The sequence below is a fragment of the Podarcis bocagei genome (genome assembly GCF_964188305.1).
Source record: "Podarcis bocagei genome assembly, chromosome: 1".
Classification (NCBI taxonomy): domain Eukaryota; kingdom Metazoa; phylum Chordata; class Lepidosauria; order Squamata; family Lacertidae; genus Podarcis; species Podarcis bocagei.
This window is the reverse complement of record NC_138125.1, coordinates 61,407,696-61,428,281: the sequence shown is the minus strand read 5'-3', so window position 1 is coordinate 61,428,281 and position 20,586 is coordinate 61,407,696. Positions and strand designations below refer to the sequence as shown.

At 43.7% G+C, this 20,586-nt stretch overlaps 1 protein-coding gene across 1 annotated transcript in view; it reads left to right on the top strand.

The window, feature by feature from the left end:
* TPCN2 (two pore segment channel 2) overlaps nucleotides 1-17,229 on the top strand; it is a gene marked incomplete at its 5' end in the record, with an annotated part of 33,281 nt that extends 16,052 nt beyond the window's left edge. Inside the window, 15 exons of the mRNA XM_081164565.1 lie at nucleotides 453-550; nucleotides 646-727; nucleotides 826-912; nucleotides 3,358-3,477; nucleotides 4,215-4,274; nucleotides 4,363-4,491; nucleotides 4,909-4,958; nucleotides 6,072-6,171; nucleotides 6,283-6,354; nucleotides 8,022-8,095; nucleotides 8,218-8,302; nucleotides 8,451-8,533; nucleotides 9,555-9,636; nucleotides 10,752-10,837; nucleotides 13,636-17,229. Of these exons, the coding sequence (XP_081020691.1) occupies nucleotides 453-550; nucleotides 646-727; nucleotides 826-912; nucleotides 3,358-3,477; nucleotides 4,215-4,274; nucleotides 4,363-4,491; nucleotides 4,909-4,958; nucleotides 6,072-6,171; nucleotides 6,283-6,354; nucleotides 8,022-8,095; nucleotides 8,218-8,302; nucleotides 8,451-8,533; nucleotides 9,555-9,636; nucleotides 10,752-10,837; nucleotides 13,636-13,714 (1,287 nt within the window). The 3' untranslated portion in view covers nucleotides 13,715-17,229. The remainder of the gene's footprint in view (nucleotides 1-452; nucleotides 551-645; nucleotides 728-825; nucleotides 913-3,357; nucleotides 3,478-4,214; nucleotides 4,275-4,362; nucleotides 4,492-4,908; nucleotides 4,959-6,071; nucleotides 6,172-6,282; nucleotides 6,355-8,021; nucleotides 8,096-8,217; nucleotides 8,303-8,450; nucleotides 8,534-9,554; nucleotides 9,637-10,751; nucleotides 10,838-13,635) is intronic.
* Between the last annotated feature and the right edge of the window lie 3,357 nt (nucleotides 17,230-20,586).

Here is a 20,586-nt window from a genome sequence, read left to right as displayed (position 1 = left end):
GTGGGTGGTTAGGGTCTTTCCCATGTGATTGCCACCTTAGGAGGGAGATGGCAGAGTGAGGAATATCCACACGATTCGCTCCCTTCCACATATACATGGTTGTGATTTTTACGTACACATTGCAGCTGTCTTGTGTGATGGAGGTAGAATCGTATTCTTTAACGTTTCATAAACCAAAATTGTGAGCAAACATTTCCCAAGGAGATGCTTATCTGGCCACCTCACCTGCAAGAGTGAGAAAATCAGTTCAGCCAATGAAGATGTTCTGAAGGCCAGGAGCTCATGATGGATTTTCCCCCAGTGACTTTTTGTCTTGAACTTGCACCTTTGATTTGTGTTCTGCTCCATGTGACACTTTCAAAACAGAGTGACTCTTCTCTAGTTCTTCGTGTTTTTCATGCCTGTAGCTTTCTCCTATGTGTTGGCGGATATATTTTTTCTTCCCGTTTCAGAAATCGGTTCAATCCTCACTTTTCCGAAGGCGCTTAGGAATCCGGGCTGCCTTTGAAGTTCTTTGTTCTCTGAAGGAGACTTCTCTCAATAAGAACATGTGAGTGAAAGGCGTCAAGCACACATAGGGTGGGTAGTGACAAGGAACAGAAAGTTAATGATTCCTTCTCACACATTGTAACTTTGTTTATGTAGCTTGCGTGTCCAGGCGGAGACCCTAGCTCAAGTTCTTCATAGAGTAAAAATGGATCCTGACTGCAAGGAAGCAATCATTAGGGTAGGAATTACCTTTTTTACTTAATGAGAAGTTGGATTTCATTCAATAAATGTTCTTGACATTGGTGTGTTAACTTCCATTTTCTCTTGTATATGCAGAACCTTGAGTTGTGTCCCCCAGGAGGTCTGACCTCTGCTCAGTTTCAGTTACTCTTTGATGAACTGGACAAACACAAAGTTAAAGAGGTATGGACCTGCCTTTCATTTATGCCAGCTTTTCAGGTTCCCTCCAGGTGTGGTGGCTGAGGCAGATAGGAGCTATGGCCCAAAACATCTGCAGGGTACCAGCCTGGCAAATGCTGATCATACATTTGGGGCTGGTGTACAAGTTTACTGAGAGTCATGCTATGTGTTAGTCATGAAAGTTGCATCTGAATCATGCATGTAACTTTCCTCCCTTTACCTGGCATAAAATGTAAGTAAAGGTAAAGGTACCCCTGCCCGTACGGGCCAGTCGTGTCCGACTCTAGGGTTGTGCGCTCATCTCACTTAAGAGGCCGGGAGCCAGCGCTGTCCAAAGACACTTCCGGGTCACGTGGCCAGCGTGACGAAGCTGCTCTGGCGAGCCAGCACCAGCGCAGCACACGGAAACGCCGTTTACCTTCCCGCTAGAAAGCGGTACCTATTTATCTACTTGCACTTAAGGGTGCTTTCGAACTGCTGGGTGGGCAGGAGCTGGGACCGAACGACGGGAGCTCACCCCGCCGCGGGGATTCGAACCGCCGACCATATGATCGGCAAGTCCTAGGCACTGAGGTTTTACCCACAGCGCCACCCGCGTCCCTATGGCATAAAATGTAGAATTTACATATTCACATTTTCTAGCTTTGTTGAGTCTGAGTACTCTTGAAGGAGCTGCAGTTAATACTGAGTTGTTCTAATAAAGAATTGCTTGGATAAAGTTAAAGTGAATAGTTGCGAATAGGGATTTGTTTGTTTTTTGTGCATTTGCTTCTCTGCAGAACAGTAACCTTTCAATTTCTGTTTCCTCTTAGCTCTAATGATGTGTCTACTTGAGTGTAGGGCACTCCCATACTTCAGTAGGAGTGGGGCTGCACTGTTTCTACCTCAATGGGCCCTTCAGGCAAGCAGCTGCTCACACATCTAAGCTCCGTGCAACTGGAACACCAAATGGCATGGGTGTCCTGTTTGTGTAGAGCCTCTGTGCGTGGGCTGCTCTTCTGCAGTGGATTCCCTTTTCAGACCTCAGTGCTCAATATGTGAAGGTTGAGGGCAGTTTAACGGCAAGGGCATAACATCAGTGATGGGAATAGATGTGTGGCCCCACTCTTGCTGCTACCCAGGAGTGTTCTATATATGGCTCACGAATGCATAGGGCTCCTGTGTTTCCTAAATCTCAAAGCATATTTGGAAAATTGCTGCTCCCCTACCAATAAAAGAAAGCAAAGCTGAACAGAATACCGTATTTTTCGTCCCATAGGACGCTCCGTCCCATAGGACGCACCTAGTTTTTTGGGGGGAAATAAAGGGAATTTCCCCCCCTTTATTTCCCCCCCAAAAGCAGGTCGGGGAAACCAAACCAGGTCGAGGAACAGCGGGATGGCGGCGCTGCGCCTCCCTGCTGTCCCCCGAGCTTGTGGGGCTGGCCGATGTCTGCCCGGCGCGAGGGGCGCTCTGCATCAGGGCGCCCCACCTGCCAGGCGGCAGGCTGCTATCCGCAGTGTGGGGAGCCCTGCGCACTGACCCCTCTCGCTCTCCAAGCTTCAGCGAAAGCCTACATTCGCCCCATAGGACGCACCCAGATTTCCCCTTCATTTTTGGAGGGGAAAAAGTGCGTCTTATAGAGCGAAAAATACGGTATATTATAGCTGGTCAGTGAGATATGAATCCCTGCTTTCTGAATAGGGTCTGACTGCTCCAAAAAATGTGCAGAAAATTAAAAATTAAGATATAAGACAAAGATCCCCTATGCCAGAGGTTTCCAAACTTGGGTCCCCTGCTGTTTTTGGACTACAACTCCCATCATCCCTAACCAGCAGAATCAGTGGTCGGGGTGATGGGATGTGTAGTCCAAAAACAGCTGGAGACCCATGTTTGGGAAATGCTGCCCTATGCATATGAAAACTGTTCAGAATATACCTTTCTGCCAGTTATATAAGGTTCCCAGAGAAGGACTTCTAAAGATTCCCATTAGTAGTAATGTTGAGCTGGCTCATTGTGGTAAGAATGGTTTTTTGTTGACTGATTGGTGTAAATATGCCATAACCGATGCAAGAGATTTGTACAGTCTGTCATTTGAGCGAGATCATCTTCTAGTAACTGTACCCCTTTGACTGATGATCAGTGCTGATAACTGGACCTTTTGTTCCATTTTTGGGTGGGTTTTTTTTTTGACATTTTAAGCAAATAAATGATTAACTGCGGGTATTGTGTTGTGCCAGGGAATTAATCTTGTTGCACTCAGAGATTTCTGGGTAGGGATAGCTTCCCTGTCACCCTTTTCTTCTTGGTCTCTAAGGAGGGGCTGCATGCAGGTGTGGAGCTGTCACAGTGCTGTTGCAGCAGGCCTCAGGGATACATATCCTAAGCCAAAGAGATGCCTCCTCAAGGCCATGTGTTATTGAAGAAATAACAGGTCATGTTGACAAGACTCATATCCTTTCCTTTCAGCGTCCTCCCAGGCCAGATTATCAGTCACCTTTTCTACAGAGAATCCAAATTGTCTTTGGTCACCGTTACTTTGGCTATTTGGGGAATGCTGTTGCTGTAGCAAACGTTTTGTCTGTGTGCGTAAGTATAACATGTGTCAAACAGTAGTGATTTTACATTAAGGCAAGTTTAAACAGGGCAGTTTAGTAGCCCAGTTCCCTCATCGTTTTCTGTGAAGCAATTGTTCTCATAAGAAAAGCCCTGCTGAATCAGACCAAGACTCCAGGAAGCATCCTGATTCCCCTTGCAGTCAGGCAGATATTCTTAGAAAGCACAGCGATAGCCCTTTCCTGTTGTTTCTCCCCAGTAACTGATAATGTTGTGGGGAACCAGTGGCCCTCTAGATGTTGCCACACTGCAGCTTCCAGCAGCCTTGACCATTGGCCATGCTGGCTGAGGTTGATGGGAGTCCAACAGTATCTGCATGCCAATTACAACAACACAAAGCAAAAACAAAGCAAATCAGATAGCTGCTATTCTTGCTGGCCCTTGAAGTGCAGTGGCTTTTACTGCACAGCTAGAGATTTCTTGTCTTCCTATTGGGGGATGCCTGAATCTATTGCAGGAAGGGAACGAGAGATGCATGGATATACTGTTAGGTATGTCCCAACTGTTGAAGATTCTCGAAATATTTGACTGCTGCCATGGTCAGTGGGCGAGAATGCAGTCTTTATAACATAATTACGGTCTGGTCCTTTTTCTATCTTGCTTTATGTGCTAGGCATCAAGTCTGAACAACTTTGCTCTGGACACTTCATAATGTTGTAGTTTAAAAGTTTGGTGCCAACTGACCAGTTTCCGTTTCTCTTCCCCTTAAGGTGGTCATGGTACTAGATGCAGATAAGCAACCTGCTGCACGGGATGACTTTTTTTTAGGGGTAAGGCCACTTTCTCTGTCTTTCTCTGTAAGAGCTGCTCTTCCAAATGCTCAATTCTTAATGTGCATCTCAATTCTAAATTTTCAAGGTTATAAACTGTGTCTTCATTTTCTACTACCTCCTGGAAATGTCATTGAAAATTCTAGCACTGGGATTAAAAAGATACATATCTTATCCAAGCAACATATTTGATGGCCTTCTGACTGTAGTTCTGATGGTGAGTATTGCTACACAAGTTCCATTCTGGGTTGTTGTTGTTGTTGTTTTTACTGTAAAGATGACCACTGACCACAAATTGCTGGCTGCCGGATAGGATAGGTAAAGAGAATGTACATGTGACTTCACCTAGGCTGTGTGTGTGTTTTGCACAGTCAAATCAGAAAATAACTTCCTGTTTGTAAGAGTTTAAAAGTATGACTGTGTTGGTTATATTTCCTTCATGGGTGAAAACAACTTTGTTGGATGCAGAGAAAAGAAAGAAAGAAAACTTTTAGGACCTTGCTTGTAGTAAAGATCCTTCCCCAGCATGTTAATAGGACATTTGTTTCTAATAGATATTTTATACTACTTAAATTTCAGTTATTAAATAACGATTGAAATTGCTATAGCTTTGCTCTGTTCCTTCTTCTCAAAGGTTTTGGAGGTGTCGACATTTGCTGTCTATGGATTTCCTCACCGAGGCTGGTATGTGCTCTTTGTAAGCAATTTCAGCTTTCCAGAAACCAGCAACTTTTGATGCTTTAACCAACATCCACTTTGCTTCTTGCTAGAATTCTTGCTGGAGGAAAGTGGGGCTAGAAACTTGTGACCAGGAGCTGCCTCACATCCAGCTCTAAAATCAACTGCAGTGGTGCCCCGCAAGATGAATGCCTCGCAAGACGAAAAACTCGCTAGACGAAAGGGTTTTGCGGTTTTTGAGCTGCTTCGCAAGACGAATTTCCCTATGGGCTTGCTTCGCAAGACAAAAACGTCTTGCGTTTTTTGCAAGTTTGTTTCCTTTTTCTTAACACCGTTAATACAGTTGCGACTTGACTTCGAGGAGCAACTCATAGAACGCGGTGTGGTAGCCTTTTTTGAGGTTTTTGGTGATTTTTGAAGCTTTCCCAAAACTTTTCCGACATCGTGCTTCGCAAGACGAAAAATTCACTAGACGAAAAAACTCTCGGAACGAATTAATTTCGTCTCGCGAGGCACCACTGTGCTTTGTCTGATAGTGGTTGATTCTGGTATCTCTTTATTTGTAGGAATATATTGATGATTATGATGATGTGACACTGTAAGGAGGGACATAGTGGTTTATAATCTGTATTACATGGGGATCTGAAAGTATCTGCAGTGGACAGTGGAAAATTCTTTTAGAGCAAAGAGCAGGCTTACAGCCATGGGGCTTTTATGATCATAGCCAAAATGTTGTATTTCTCTTCAGTCTCAAGCCCCTTTAAAATGGAGTTTGATAAGAGGGTTGCAGGCCAGTTGGAACATTGTAGCTTGGAAAGGATAGCAAATAGGCTTGATTTCGCTCGCTGCACCCTCCCCGCTGCCATATTAACACTTGAAATAGTCACGTCACTGTGATCTGAGGATGGGTAAATGACTGTGCCATTACCAGCTTATAACTCTTAAGGCAAAGGTGTTATTTTAAGACTGTGTGGCATTTGTTCCTTTTTCCAATACTGGCATGAACATCTTGCTTGAGTAAGATCACACTTTTAGTTGGCTTAGAAAAGCAGTTGTAGTTTATAGTGTTGGTTCGTTCTCCCAGGTTTTTGTTTTGTTTTGTTGGTATCTTAATTCTAGGAGGCCTGAAATGTTGGGCTTGCTCTCGCTGTGGGACATGGTTCGCCTGGCAAACATGCTGATTGTGTTCCGATTTCTGCGGATCATCCCTAACATAAAGGTACTTCTGCTTCACTGTGTTGCTTTTATCTGAATTTTGGTTATAGTCTCTTAAGTATAAGAACTATTTTTAAAATTAAAAAAATCCTAATGATTCTATCTCTTTTTCCAGTTCATGTCCTTAGTTGCCAGTACACTGTTGGACCTTGTGAAAAACATAAGATCTTTCGCAGGGATCTTAGTGGTAAGTGAAAGCCAAGAAAGATTCATTTCTCCTTCTATGTTTCATCTTAATGAAATAGATTTATAAAACAATATTTGGCAATGGAATACATGTAAGCAGACTCTGGCCACCCTAGTGGGATCAGTATGGTCACCATTATCACAGCATTATCTATAATAATGTGTGGCATCATTTATGGTTTGTTTTTTTTAATATACAAGATGCTTATATAAAAGTAAAGGGTGGTAGTCAGCTAATTTTTACTCATAGTAAATCCACTAATCAAACCCATTGGGTAATCAGAGTAAAACTTAATTGGCTACAAATAAGAGGTGTCGTAAAGCAGAGCTTCCCAAACTTTTCACCTTGGTGGCACACTTTTTAGACATGCATCATTTCATGACACAGCAATTCAGTTTTACTAGCAAACCGGAGGTTAAACTAACCCCTTTCCAGCCCCAGGAGGAGCACTTACACACTGCGGCCAACACACGAATGTGTTGCTACACACAGTTTAGACAGCTCTGTCCTAAAGGGTGAAGTGCCATCTGTTGACATATTTAGGAATTGCAAGGTGAAGATAAATCCCTCAAATAGCTTGTCAGACAATTAGTGGGAGTTTTCTATCACCGAAGCGTAGGAACAGATAACTATCCCAGTAAGGCCAGAAGCAAAAGTTTGTTGTTTTTGTTTTAAATAGCCACTTTCCTCCAACTGCCTGTTCTTCTGTTTCCTATCTTCCTCTCTTGTTTCAATGTGCCTATATTTTAGATGGCAAATCCCTTAGGAAAGGGGCCTGTCATCTCTGATCTGAACATAGATAGCTGTTGGAAATGTTCCTATGATTTATTTATTTATTTAAAATTGAGCAAAGCAATCGTGGGTGTCAGGACACTGAGAATCATAATGTGGCCAATGATTGTTCCACGAACCATAAGCTATGTGCTGCAGACAAGCACAAGCTTCCTTTTTATGTGTCTGTATCTGTATGTGCCAGTGGGTGTAATTAGGGCTTTTAGAAAGTTTGACCACAATCCTCAAAGCCAGAAAAGCAAGGCAATAAACAACACCTCTCACCCCACAGGATAGCATCTATAACTTTGTTTCAACCATAGACTTATTATACTTTTATGGACTTTCAAAGATTGACAGATGTGTGTTCATTTGTTTTTGAATATATTAGAAAATTTACAAGTGTACACATTTTGTTTTTGTTGTACTAAATCATGTATATTATGCAATAAGAACTACAGTGCTATCTAGTATACTGGTCTTGTTGCTTGTGTTGTTTGTTGTGTTAAGTTTGCAACACAGGGGTTTGTTGTTCTGTATTAGAAAAACAAGGCAGGCATTCAGAAAGGGCACATGATGCTGTCATCTGAATAAGCCCAGAAGGCACATGAAGGAGCATGCACCAAGATCCTGGAGCGAGCCACCCATCCGTGTATGAATCTGCTCCTAGGGCTTGTATTTTGCTTCAGTGAGATTACTACAGAGCAGGTGCTTTGAGGTTTTGCTGTCTTCGCTTCTTTTCCAAACTGCTTATATTAAAATTCAAAAGTGAACAAAGATTAGCGTGCTCTGGAAAACGTTGAGCTTACCTATAAAATGACTACCGTCTTGCCAGTGACTTTGCACTGGTAGCTTAGCAATAGAAAATAACTGATGCCCAATTCATTCTTCTCCAGGTGGTTTTCTATGCATTTGCAATAGTAGGGATGGAGCTGTTTAGGGGTGCCATTACTCCTACGGGAAGCATCAGGTAAGTCTCACTTAAATGTGGCTTTAAGGCAGAATTTGTTGTAATTTCCATGTGCAAACATAGCCAGCTGCAGAGCAGCATCTCAATAATGAAACTACTTTACGCTTATTTTCTGTTTATAGCGGTGTCAATGCAACAAATGCCACTTTGCAGTGCGGCACCTTTGAACAGCTGCAGTATTGGCCAAACAACTTCGATGACTTTGCAGTGAGTGTTTTCATTAGGGATTTCTTGTCATTTTCAACATTTACCCTACCAGTTTGAGACCTACCAGTTTCCTCTCTTTGCTGTTGCTTCTAAATCTCAAATTAGAATAATCTCCATTACGGCTCATTTTTTCGTTCTTGTCCCTCAGGCATCCCTGGTGACTTTGTGGGATGTGATGGTTGTGAACAACTGGCAGGTTTTCTTGGATGCATATTCCAGATACTCATCTCCGTAAGTAATGGGCAGAAGCTGTACATTTGGCAGATGTCTCCAAAGTAAAAAAGATCTTTGCATTTTGGGGGGAAGAGAATTGGTCTGCTTCTGCAGTATGGAGAGTGCCATGTGCTGCTGCTTCAGAAACTCAGCACGGAGAGATGCATTTTGTAGGCTCTTTAGAAATAACCCCATAGCAACCAGCAGTTAGTCCCTTTATCAGGACCAACCAAGTGAGTGAGGTTTCTTAAAGTTCTCTACAACATTTTGTTCTTTAAAAAATAAATACTTTTATGGATGATAAATGAAACCAATAAAAACAGCAGAATGAGACAAATTGTACTGTTTGGTGGGCAGGCGAATGGGGTGGGAGAAAGAGGCACATATCAGGGCATGATAGGAAAGCTCTAAAATCTGCGGTTTTAAGAAACAGTGTAGGAGAACCCCCTAATAGAGATCAGGCTGCATCCAGGGTTATGGGGACCATGCTTGTGATTTCATTTTTTGAAAATGTGTAAGCTAGGAGACCTATCCCCACTAGAACACATGGATCCCTTGTGAAGTCCAGAGCAAAAATAAAGAGAAATGGGATAGTCTTAAAGGTGACCATTCTGCTAGACAAAAAAGAACTCGAATCTGCTCCATGTCCACTTACCAGGGCTAGTCTGTATGTTTTGAAGCTCATGTCTGTTCACACAGGCATACATATTGGAAGAAAGATTTCTTGGAATGCTGTGTTTCATCTTTCATGACTAGGGAGAGCTGGGATTGGAATATGCCCTGATTGTGGAACTTGCAATGCGGTGTTTTTTGAATGACCTCCTCTGAAGGTCTGCCAGTGTGTGTGGGCTGCATGTCCACCTGCATGAGCAGCACTCATTGGGTTGAATCTAGAGTTGATCATGCCTGACTAACTTAAATCCCATTTATTTCAATGGCCTTAGCCTAAACATGATTAAGTCTGGATCCAACCCATTCATTTGGAATAATAGGTGCTATTTGATTATCTTTAAATATATGTATCTGTTTCCCTCCCTAGATGGTCAAAATTATACTTTGTCTCCTGGTGGCTGATTTCCTCCGTCATCTGGGTCAATCTGTTCATTGCTTTGCTTCTGGAGGTAATGCCGATGGGCTTAATTATCACAAGAGAATTCACTTTTTGTTCTTCTTGAAATAGCAAACCCTCTGATGGATAAATGGAATAGGCAAGCTATGCTATTGTACAGGCAGTATTTGGAACACAATGTTGTCAGTATGCGGATGATGCCCAGCTCTTTCTCTCCATTCCATCTGAATCAGACTGGGCTGTTCAGTTGCTGAACCGGGTGAGGGTCAGTAAACTGAAACTGGAGCCTGACAAGAAGGAGGCCCTGTTGGTCCTTAGGGCTCAGGTCCAGGCGCAGGGCTGTCAGCCTGTTCTGGACAGGGTAGCAAATCACCTGAGAGAGCAGATATGTAGCTTGGGGCTGCTCCTCAATTCTAAGCAGTTGTTGGAGGCAAGGGATGTCACATACACCCAGATAAAGCTGGTTCACTGGCTGTGTTTACTCCTAGACCAAGAGGCCTCAGTGGGCCTCAGTGACCCATGTTCCTGGATGGATTACTGCCATTCCCTCTACATGGGACTACTATTGAAGATGTTCCAGAAACTGCAGTTAGTGCAGAACACTGCTGCCCACTTGCTGTACGATATGGCAAGAGATATACCACCCCCTTCCTCAGGGAACTGCATTGCCTGCACATGAACTACTAGGCCCAAAGTGTTAGAACCAGTGTACAAAGCCTTAAATGACTTGACACCCAAATACAATGAAAACATCTTTTTTATTTTATTTTTCTGATAGCCATTTAGACATATCTGTCTAGCCCTACAATACCTCTCCCAAACAATATTTAGATTGATTTCAAAAGCCTTGTCCTTGCCTGGGCCACCTTACATCCTGAGACTTAGAGTGGGTTCAAACTGTCTGTCTTTTACTCAGCACGGAAAGGCTGCTGTGGTGATTAGGGGCAGGTAAGTCATGGAAGTTTCACCACCAACTTCCATGAAATCTGGGAAAGCAGATTTCCCCTGCTCCTGGTGCACCTCACTTTTATGAGGCATACAGCTAGGCTTTCATGAATGGTTGCTTCCATGAGTAGAGTCATGCTTGCCTGGTGGGTGTGGAGATGAGAACCTCTCAGAAAGACCACCTGAAATAGCCCTCTTCCCATTCTTTCTCTTGACTGGCAGAATTTTATCCATAAATGGGACCGTCTCTGCCATCGACCATCTCTCTCAGAAGTTGAATACCAGATGACAATGGAACTCATGTTCCGGTGAGTATGGAGTGCTTAATCTTATTTCCTGATTTAAAACACGTTTTAAGGAGTAGTTGAATGGCTGTTGACACTAGAATTTCCCTAAGGCAGTGGCGTAGCGTGGGGGGTGCCAGGGGTGCCGGCCGCACCGGGCGCAACATTTTTGGGGGCGCGTTTGGCCGGCCCCCCTCGAGGAAGTGGGAACCTCTCCAAGGCACAGCGTGCCGTCGGTAGAGGAAAAAAGCCGCGCAGCAGCAGCAGCAAAGTCGGGAGGAGGAGGAGGTGGAGCGAGCCTGCTATTTCCTTGCAAAGTCGGGAGGAGGAGGAGGTGGAGCGAGCCTGCTAATTCCTTGCTGGGAATTAAGCGGCTCAAAGAGGCAAAGGAAAAGAGGTGGAGCCGCTGGCCCGGAGGGGAGGAAGCTGGAAAGAGCAGCGCGCCAAGCGCACGTGACGCAAAGGGCCTGCCCAAGTGCAGGCTGAGCTCCCCGTGGCAGGAGCGGAGGGAGCCTCCCTTCCTTTTAATGGGCAAGCATTTTCACGCGGGGAATCGACAGCAAATCCTCGGGCAGCTCTCGGGGAAGGGGGCATTTGGAAGAAGTGTGGATACCTCGGTTGGTTGGAGCGCGGCGATGAGAACGCCAAGGTTGCGTCTCTGATCCTCGTGTGGGACGGCTGCATATTTATCCCTGCATTGCAGGGGGGGTTGGACTCGATGACCCCCAGGGTCCCTTCTAACTCTATGATTGGCGGGGGGGGGGGACTGAGAGGCTGGCCTTAGGGACAGAGGCAGATCTAGCTGCTCCAGCGCCCGGAGCGGTGCACATGCCATGGGGTGAGTGTCCCAGGGGGAGAGATGCCCATGGGGGGGTGGACCGAGCTGTCCATGCTGGGCTGCTTCCTGGGGGGTGGGGAGCCATGTCGCTTTGCCAGCGCCCTTCTTCCTTTCCCTCTTCCTTTTAACAGCTATGGGGAGGCTCCCCCCCAAGCAGCCCGGAAGCGAGGGGCAATGGCGCGACGCCGGCCCACAACTCCAAAGCCTCCCCCAGCTGTCAAAACAAAGGGGGAAGGTGGGGAAGGCCGCTGGCAAGGCGGCGCATCTCCACCCCTTCCCCTGACGGCTCGGGGTAGGCCTGGGAGTCACGGTGCGCCGAATGTCATCCCCCTCAGTGATGACACCTGGTGTGGACCGCCCCCACCGCCCCCTTCCTCTGCCCCTGCTTAGGGACAGGCAGAGCCTGGGCTCCTCGGAGTTGACAAATGGAGGGGTGCACATGGAGGGACCAGCAGCTGGCCAAAGAGGGGAAATATTATTGACTTATTCGCAGAATCTATAGCCTTCTCTACAGCTGAATTCTCCCCACTCCCAAGAGTGGGGAGCAAAGTAATGAAAACAAATAATAATAATAATAATAATAATAATAATAATAATAATAATAATAATTTATTTAAGCCCTGCCTATCTGGCTGGGTTTACCCAGCCACTCTGGGTGGCTTCCAACAGAATGTTAAAGTACAATAACCAATTAAACATTAAAAGCTTCCCTAAACAGGGCTGCCTTCTGATGTCTTCTAAAAGTCTGGTAGTTGTTCTTCTCTTTGACATCTGGTGGGAGGGCGTTCCACAGGGCGGGCGCCACCACCAAGAAGGCCCTCTGCCTGGTTCCCTGCAACTTGGCTTCTCATGAGGGGACCGCCAGAAGGCCCTCGGAGCTGGACCTCAGTGTCCAGGCAGAACAATGGGGGTGGAGATGCTCCTTCAGGAAGAAGAACAATTTACAAAATCTTTTAAACAGGTCCATTGAAAAACTAATCAACGTCCTATTTGTCTGGGGGGAGGTGGGGGGCAGTGCCTGCCTGCCCCTTTCAAGCACGGCTGGGAAGAAGCGTCTGCAGGCTGAGCAGTGGCGTAGCGTGGGGGGTGCAGGGGGGGGGGGCGGCCGCACCGGGCGCAACATCTGGGGGTTAGGGTTAGGGGGCGCAAATCCACGGGTTAGGGGGCGCAAATTACTTCCCTTGCCCCGGGTGCTGACAACCCACGCTACGCCACTGCCCTAAGGGCTATGAAATTTGTGTTCCACAAGTGATTGTTTCTTAACTCTATTAAAGACCAGAATATTCAATAGGGACCAACCTTATAGACACAGTATGGTCAAGACACAGTGTGGTACCAGATTTTAGAAAGATGTATTATTTTCCCTGACTGAAAGAGAGTGAATCTCCTTTTGATGTTGGATTCTTTTATATTCTCTGCAAGGGCATATGGGATAACTGTAAAACATTTTGTGGGTGAACTGTACCTTGAAGACCAACTTAGAAAGTGTGTGCCACCACAGAGGTTATTAATGTTCAAGTGACTGTAGAAGTTGCATCTAGAGTATGTAAAGGTAAAGGGACCCCTGACCGTTAGGTCCAGTCGCGGACGACTCTGGGGTTGCGGTGTTCATCTCACTCTATAGGCCAAGGGAGCCGGCGTACAGCTTCCGGGTCATGTGGCCAGCATGACTAAGCCGCTTCTGGAGAACCAGAGCAGCGCACAGAAACGCCGTTTACCTTCCCGCCAGAGCGGTACCTTTTTATCTACTTGCACTTTGCCTTGCTTTCGAACTGCTAGGCTGGCAGGAGCAGGGACCAAGCAACGGGAGCTCACCCCATTGTGGGGATTCGAACCACCAACCTGATCGGCAAGCCCTAGGCTCTGTGGTTTAGACCACAGCGCCACCCGCATCCCTCATATCTAGAGTACATAAAGGTGTGCAAAATCTGCGCTGAGACATTAGCTCTGTTGACTTCTAATGGCTCCTGTTTTGTCCTTCTAGGGATGTTTTGGAAGAACCTACAGAAGAAGAGCTAATTGAAAAACTTCACCAGCACCCACATATGCATCTATGTAGATGACACAGGTGGAAGCAGCAGTTTCTTCTAGTCATGCCTGCATGCAGGTTTTGTAGCAGAAGGAAAGATATCGGGAATCTTTCTGAAAGAAGTACTCTATATCTTTGATTTTATTTTTGAATGGTGCCTGTAGTACATGGTCTTTAAAGGTTTGTTTTAAAAGGTTCGTTTAAAACATTTTTTTAAAAAAAATCCTAATTTGACTTTATTTTAAGTTGACTTTTATAAGCTTATGGCACTGTCACATTAAAAATACAGAACTTTAAAAATCTGGGAAATAATGTGACAGAGCAATTAAGTCTTTTAAAGAAGGGAAATGCATTAATGACACTGCACTTTAGAATGGAAACTGTGGAAGATGTAGAACTACTATGCTGGCTTGCTGCTAGCATTTAAAAACATAAACTCTGTAAGTTGGACTTAACTTTTTCTGTTATTTTTGTGTGTGTGATATGCCACGGACAATGCCTTGATAACGGGGAAAGTTCTTGGAAAATAGCATCTTTTTTCTTTTAAAAAAGTAAATATTTAATGCAAAAGCGTGAGGATTGAAACAAGACGCCATTATCCTGGGAATTCTTTTCCAATATCACCTGCTCCAAAGTGGTAAATCTATGACTGTGTTTACGCACATCAAAAACGCAATCTTCTCCAAAATTCTAGGTGCTGTAGTTTACCCCTTAGAGAACTGCATTTCCTATCATCGATGAATGAACTATAGTGCCCAGAATTCTTTGAGAGGAAAATATGCTTTGAATGTGCTTTAATGGTAAAGTGTATATGCAGCCTAGGTTAGAATGAAGAATAATGCAGTACCAGTACAGCATCTTCATAGCAATTGCACTCAGTTGTTCCTGTTGCTGGGTTTACACTGAAGCAGTTTGAGAACCGCAGACCTGCTCTCCCTATTTTAAATTCCCACACATGCCTTATTAAATGGATTGGCAGTTTCACAATAGTTGAGCTTGATGGATGGTGCCTCCTTGTTGTTGTTGTTGTTGATACACAGATATATATATTTATATGCCTTGTTGCAATAAGGGAGACATGTGCATTGAAGCAGGCTTCTGTGCACATATGCCATGTCTTGGTTTGGGAAACCTGTGGGCAAATTTGATGCTCACCAGGTTTCTAGGAGGAGCCACCTCATTCTTGTAGCATGGAGGAGAACACACAGCCTCATTTGCTCTCTTAGGCCGCTATCTGATCATGCGCAATGCCTTGTGGAACATGACTGCATCTGGATTTGGACCACTATGGTTTTTATATGGCAAGTAGAAGATGAGAGGGAGCACCCCTTTGCTCTTAGGGGTTTTGCTTCTACACATTCATAAAATTGTTAGACTGCTGAGTGCATGTTTCATTCCTAATTGTACTACCCTGCCATAGTTCTGGCTATTCCCATTAGCATCCTTGTGTTTCTCAGGGGGTTGGTTTTTTGCTAGAAGGTTACATACAGGATCTTGAGGTTGCATGGAGCTGTAACTTCCATACATTGCCATGCTTATGAAGACTGGTGCTTGAAGCCATGTTTCAAGTGTAGACTGAAGTTATTGGCAGTGTGAAATAAAACTTCTAGACAGCCTTTGGTATTTGGACTATTGCGTTGCTGCTGAATCCCATTAGTCAAAGGTGAAACCAACATCCATTTTATATTAGTAAAATGAGAATTCGAGGCTGCTGTGCCATCAAATTTAAAAAAAAAACAAAAAATAGAATTACAGTAGGAAAATCTCAGTGCTTTTAATTGTAGTAGTAGTAGTAGTCTAAATATTTGTCTTGGGCATTTAGACAAAATTCTCTTGTGCAGGAATGAGCTGTGGTTCCATCACAGCATGTGTGCAATACCTTGGGATGCGAGTCCTTGAAAGAGTCCTAAAAATACAGTTTTAGAAGTAAAAGTAGTTCATTACACCATGATATAGACAGCAGATGTTATGGAGACTATCCCTGCCGGTTAAGGAGTTCTGTGTTGTGACACATTGCTTCTGATATCCATTCCTGTGATTCATTTAGTCAGCAAGAGCTATTAAATAGCCCCTTTCTGTTATTTTCATCATAAGGCATCCTCTGCCCCCTTTTCCCCATTCTCCTTGTGAACTTCATCTAGCAAGTAGATTCTAGATTCATAAGCAGTTCTAAACCAAGTAACCTCTTGGCCATTGCAATCCCGAAATTTTAATTTCTTTAAACTGTCTGTTGGGATCCCTTTTCCTCTTTAGACATGCTGTGCATAGCTTTGAGGGTTTATAACTTGGAGGTTCCGTGCCAGGCCCCTGAGAAGTGCCACTTGTCCCCAAACCACAACCTGGGGGGGAGTGTACAGAAAACCGAACAGGGACATCAGAATGTGTTGAATAACCTGCTGCACAAATTAGGAACACTGACATACCACGTTCATTCCTCAGGAAAACAGTTGCAATCTTTGCAGTTGACGATCAAAGATAAATGGAATTGTAAAAAAGAAGCAATGAGTAGTGATCCCTTTGTAGCAATTTCACATATATGCTCCATTATACCAGCCCTGGGATTATTCCTGTCTTAGCATCAGTAGAGCTCTTTCAGGGCAACATACACGTTCAGTACAGTCATATGGTAGAATACTTCCAGCCAGGGCTGGATTTAGGTTTGATGAGGCCCTAAGCTACTGAAGGTAATGGGGCCCATTATATGTCCAGCTGTCCTTTGTCAACAACAAATTGTCACTGTTTTTTGTTTTGGATATATTCTATATGGTAATTTATGGACCTAATAGGTATTTAGAACCATTTGCACACAACAAATGTATTTTATCAAAGTTTTTGATCCAGGACATCCAGTTTATTTTCCCTTTACATTTTTGGAGGACCCCCAAGAGAGCGGGCCCCTAAGCTATAGCTTGTTTAGCTTATACGTAAATCTGGCACTGCTTCCATCACTGCACCACTTCAGACTGCACATAAAGGATTGCAGTTCTGAATGCTCCCCTCATACAAAAATAAAATAAAAATATGCCTGTGTGTACAAGGCTAGCACATTGGGAATAATGAACATACCATAGCTGTCTCTGTGACATGCCAGATTAATTTACCCGGTTCTTCATTTATAATAAACTCATGGGAACTTTGGGACTGTTTTTTATGTACCTCAACCTAATAATGGCTAGGTCATGTCTTAACTTAGTTTCACCTTTAGTTGTGAACAGTATGTCTCTGTAATTTTTCACCTTTTCAAATTACAAGTAAAATGAGCATTTTTCTATACGCTTAACACCAGTTGGGGCTCCCAAAACGTTCCTCTTATGCAACTTTCAATAAAATAAAATAGTGCCATTTGACCAGTACAATGTGCCCAATATATCAATGCAACATACCTTTTATTCATTCTCTGGGATCTTTTATAGAAAAACCACTAGGATTGTGTATTTTGTGATTTTTAAAAATGCATTAAAATTAAGTGTATCAATGCAAGTCCATTACTGAGAGCACAAGAATTTGAATGTAATTACTTGTTAATATAGTAAAATATTTTTGAAACAACTGGAATCCTCCCATTTATTTTGTGTGACTGCTTGTTTGAAATTGGGCTGTCTGAAATATTAAGCTGTCCTCTGGTTTTCTGAACATTTTGAGCATCTAGATTTTTGGGGGCAGTTTTGTCTGAGGTGGGTTACTGTCAACTCTTATTCGTGCATTGTTTAGCTCAATTGGTGTTGCCACATTTTTGCTTAAATTCCTGCCTTATGAGTCGGATTACACAAGCAAGCAACACAGTAATATTTGCTCATTCATTTTTTATCCCGTGTTTCCTCCATGGAAGTCAGAGTACCATCTCTTCCCATGTTTGCCAAATCAACTATATCCTTAAAACATCCTTTGAGGTAAGTTAGGTTGAGAGTCACTCAGTGAGTTTTATTGCTGATCAGGGAATGGAAGCAAGGCTTTCTCAGTGTGGTGAAGGGCATAGCTCACTGGCTGAGCTCCTGCGTTGCATCTGAAAAGTTCAAGGTTCAATGCCTCTAGTCAGAGTTGAAAATGTGTGCTACCTGAATCCCTGGAAAGCCATAGCCAATGAGTACAGACAGTACTGAGCTAGATGGACCAATACATTGACTTGATATAAGGCAGCTTCCTGTGTCCTAGTCTACATTGCATGGGCTCTCATTGAAGATTGACTTTGATAATGTCAGACCAGTGCAGTTATTTACTGTACAGTGGTACCTTGGGTTACAGACACTTCAGATTACAGACGCTTCAGGTTACAGACTCCGCTAACCCAGAAATAGTACCTTGGGTTAAGAACTTTGCTTCAGGATGAGAACAGAAATTGCACAGCGGCGGAGGGAGGCCCCATTAGCTAAAGTGGTACCTCAGGATAAGAACAGTTTCAGGTTAAGAATGAACCTCAGAACGAATTAAGTTCTTAACCCGAGGTACCACTGTATATCTAATGCACAGAAAACTACTCAACACAACAGAGTCCGATGAGGATGAGTGTTTTTACTTTTACCAGGAGGGAACTGGTGAACTGTACAAGAAATGACAGTTCAAGGCCTTTAAAAGATTCATGTTAATGTTAGATTTGTATAAAATGTCGTATTCAAAGAGAATCCCCTCCCTTTGTCAGCCATGTATACTTGGAAGTATGTCTCCTTCGTTGTAATGGGTACAATATTGCTGCCTGAGGAAACAAGATGGTTTTATAGTTTTCTATGCAATCTGCGTGCAGGTGTTATAAGTCGTAGTCACAAAGTAGACCCATTGAAACGAATGAAAAAAAGCAGCAAGCCGGAGAGAGAGAGATGTTTGATTTCTGTTTGAATCCAAGGCTGTGGCTTTGGGGAATCAAGTCTTTCTGGGGTGTTAATGTTGTGAGCCCCTCCAGCGTAAACGCTTCTCACCTTGTTTATTCAACATGATCCTGTTGGCATCTGGGGGCATCTGATTGGCTCCAGCTGGATCGTCTCCCTCTCAGCCTTCGCGCTGCGGAGATTCATCAACCTATGGCTCCGATGTAAATCAGTGACTCAAGCTTGCTGACTTTACTTAGCACAGTAAACTGCACAACAGAAGAGGCTTGAGGCTGTAGATACATACTAAAACTACGGATTTATTTTACATAAATCAGAACAAAGAAACATGTCGTCTGTCCTTGCCGTCCACTTGGAGAGAGACTAAAAACAAAAGCAATACACAGAGCGGATGTTCCGCTCACGGGACCCAGCAGTCTGTGCTGGAAAGGAAACAGAATGTAAACAGACATGTAACAATCCCACATATCTGCAACAAAAGGTGGAATAGAATCTCCAACATATCCATCCTCATGCCCTGTAGAAATAGCTTCAAAATCATTATCAGTTTTTACCATAATCTCCCCATCTACTTATGCTGGTCTATGACTGTAATAAAGATTTGATTTGATTTGACTCCTCATCTACTCAGAAACAAGGGTCATTAAGCTCAGTTATGCTGACTCCAAAGTAAATGTGCACAGGTATCATCTTATACCAACATTGCTCTTTTCACTGTCTACCCCATTGTCATCTGGTAGAACAGAACAAGTTCATCCATGGGGATAGAATTTAGTGCAAAAGATGACCCCTCCAACTGGTGTGTATGTCAGGTTGACATGCCAGTGGTGTGTAGTGTTTCTGCATTTTTTGTTTTTCTTATTATACCAAAGGTCCCAATTCATAGCAATCATGCAGGCATCCATGCAATTCCCAAGATGACTCCACATCTGAAATTGACTGCAAGACAGATATCTATAATTCTGCAAAGGTAGACCTGTTAATCACAATTTCCATTTTCTCGTTCATCATCTTGGACTCCCAACTACTAGAAAATAGGAAACTAGTGAACCAGCAATCAGGTATGGCCAAAGAAAGGAACCTAGGAATGTTATTTATTTATTTATATCCTGCCTTTCCCCCTGACAGGAACTCATGGCTAAAACAGAAACGGCTAGAAAACATATGGGGGATGATGACAATCCTATTCATGAAACCTTAAGAGGCTAGCGTCAGCTGAAAGTTGGCATAAGAAAGAAAGGAAATATGTTAAATTGTTACAGTCTAGAAGACAGACAAGTTGACTTCCTAAAAGAGACATATTTTGTCTAGTGAAAGAATAAACAAATGGAATCGCCCCCTCTTTTTTCCTTTGTCAGCATGGAAGCTTGGCTAGATGGCCGTTCTCTTTCTGGTCCTGAAATGTACGTGAGAACTGTAGTGCAGGATTGGGCCCTGGCAGCTTGGGTTGCATTTCTATCCAGCAGAGGAGTGTGGTTTTGTTCCACGGAGATTTGTGATGCAAATCTGTAACACTATAGTGTTGAACTGCCACGGCCTTGGGTCATGTCAATATGGTGGTAGCTCTTTACAATAAAGATCTCATTGAGGTGAGCAGGAGAGCCTGTCTAACCTGTATTATTTTACTCAGTTACATCTCCTTTCTGCATTTTGGGTTGAACCGGTTCCAGCCCTAATGTGCTGCTGAGCTGTTGCCAGTGCGCTTTTTATTAAGCAATGGTCTTAGAAAGTAAAACCCGAGTCTTTAATGTGGCCTCTCCTACCTGTTTTAATACTGGTGAGAATAATCTTATATTTCACCAAACCTATGTGTATTTAGTTTCTGGCTTCCTGGATAATTGAGGGTTCCTATTAAAAAGGCCTGAACAATCCTTGCTATAGAAAAACGGCTCTAAAGACCTTCTCTGTTTGGAATTAAAGGTGAAGGTGTTAAACCCAGACAATAAAACTCAGATCAAAGTAGCCAACAGAAGGAGGCCACAAGAAGAGCAGATTGTCCTTTCGACTCCATCACATCACAGAAGGTGCCACCTCTCTCTTTTCGTAATTGAATTTCATGAAAGAGGCAAAGCCATTCTTCCGAAAG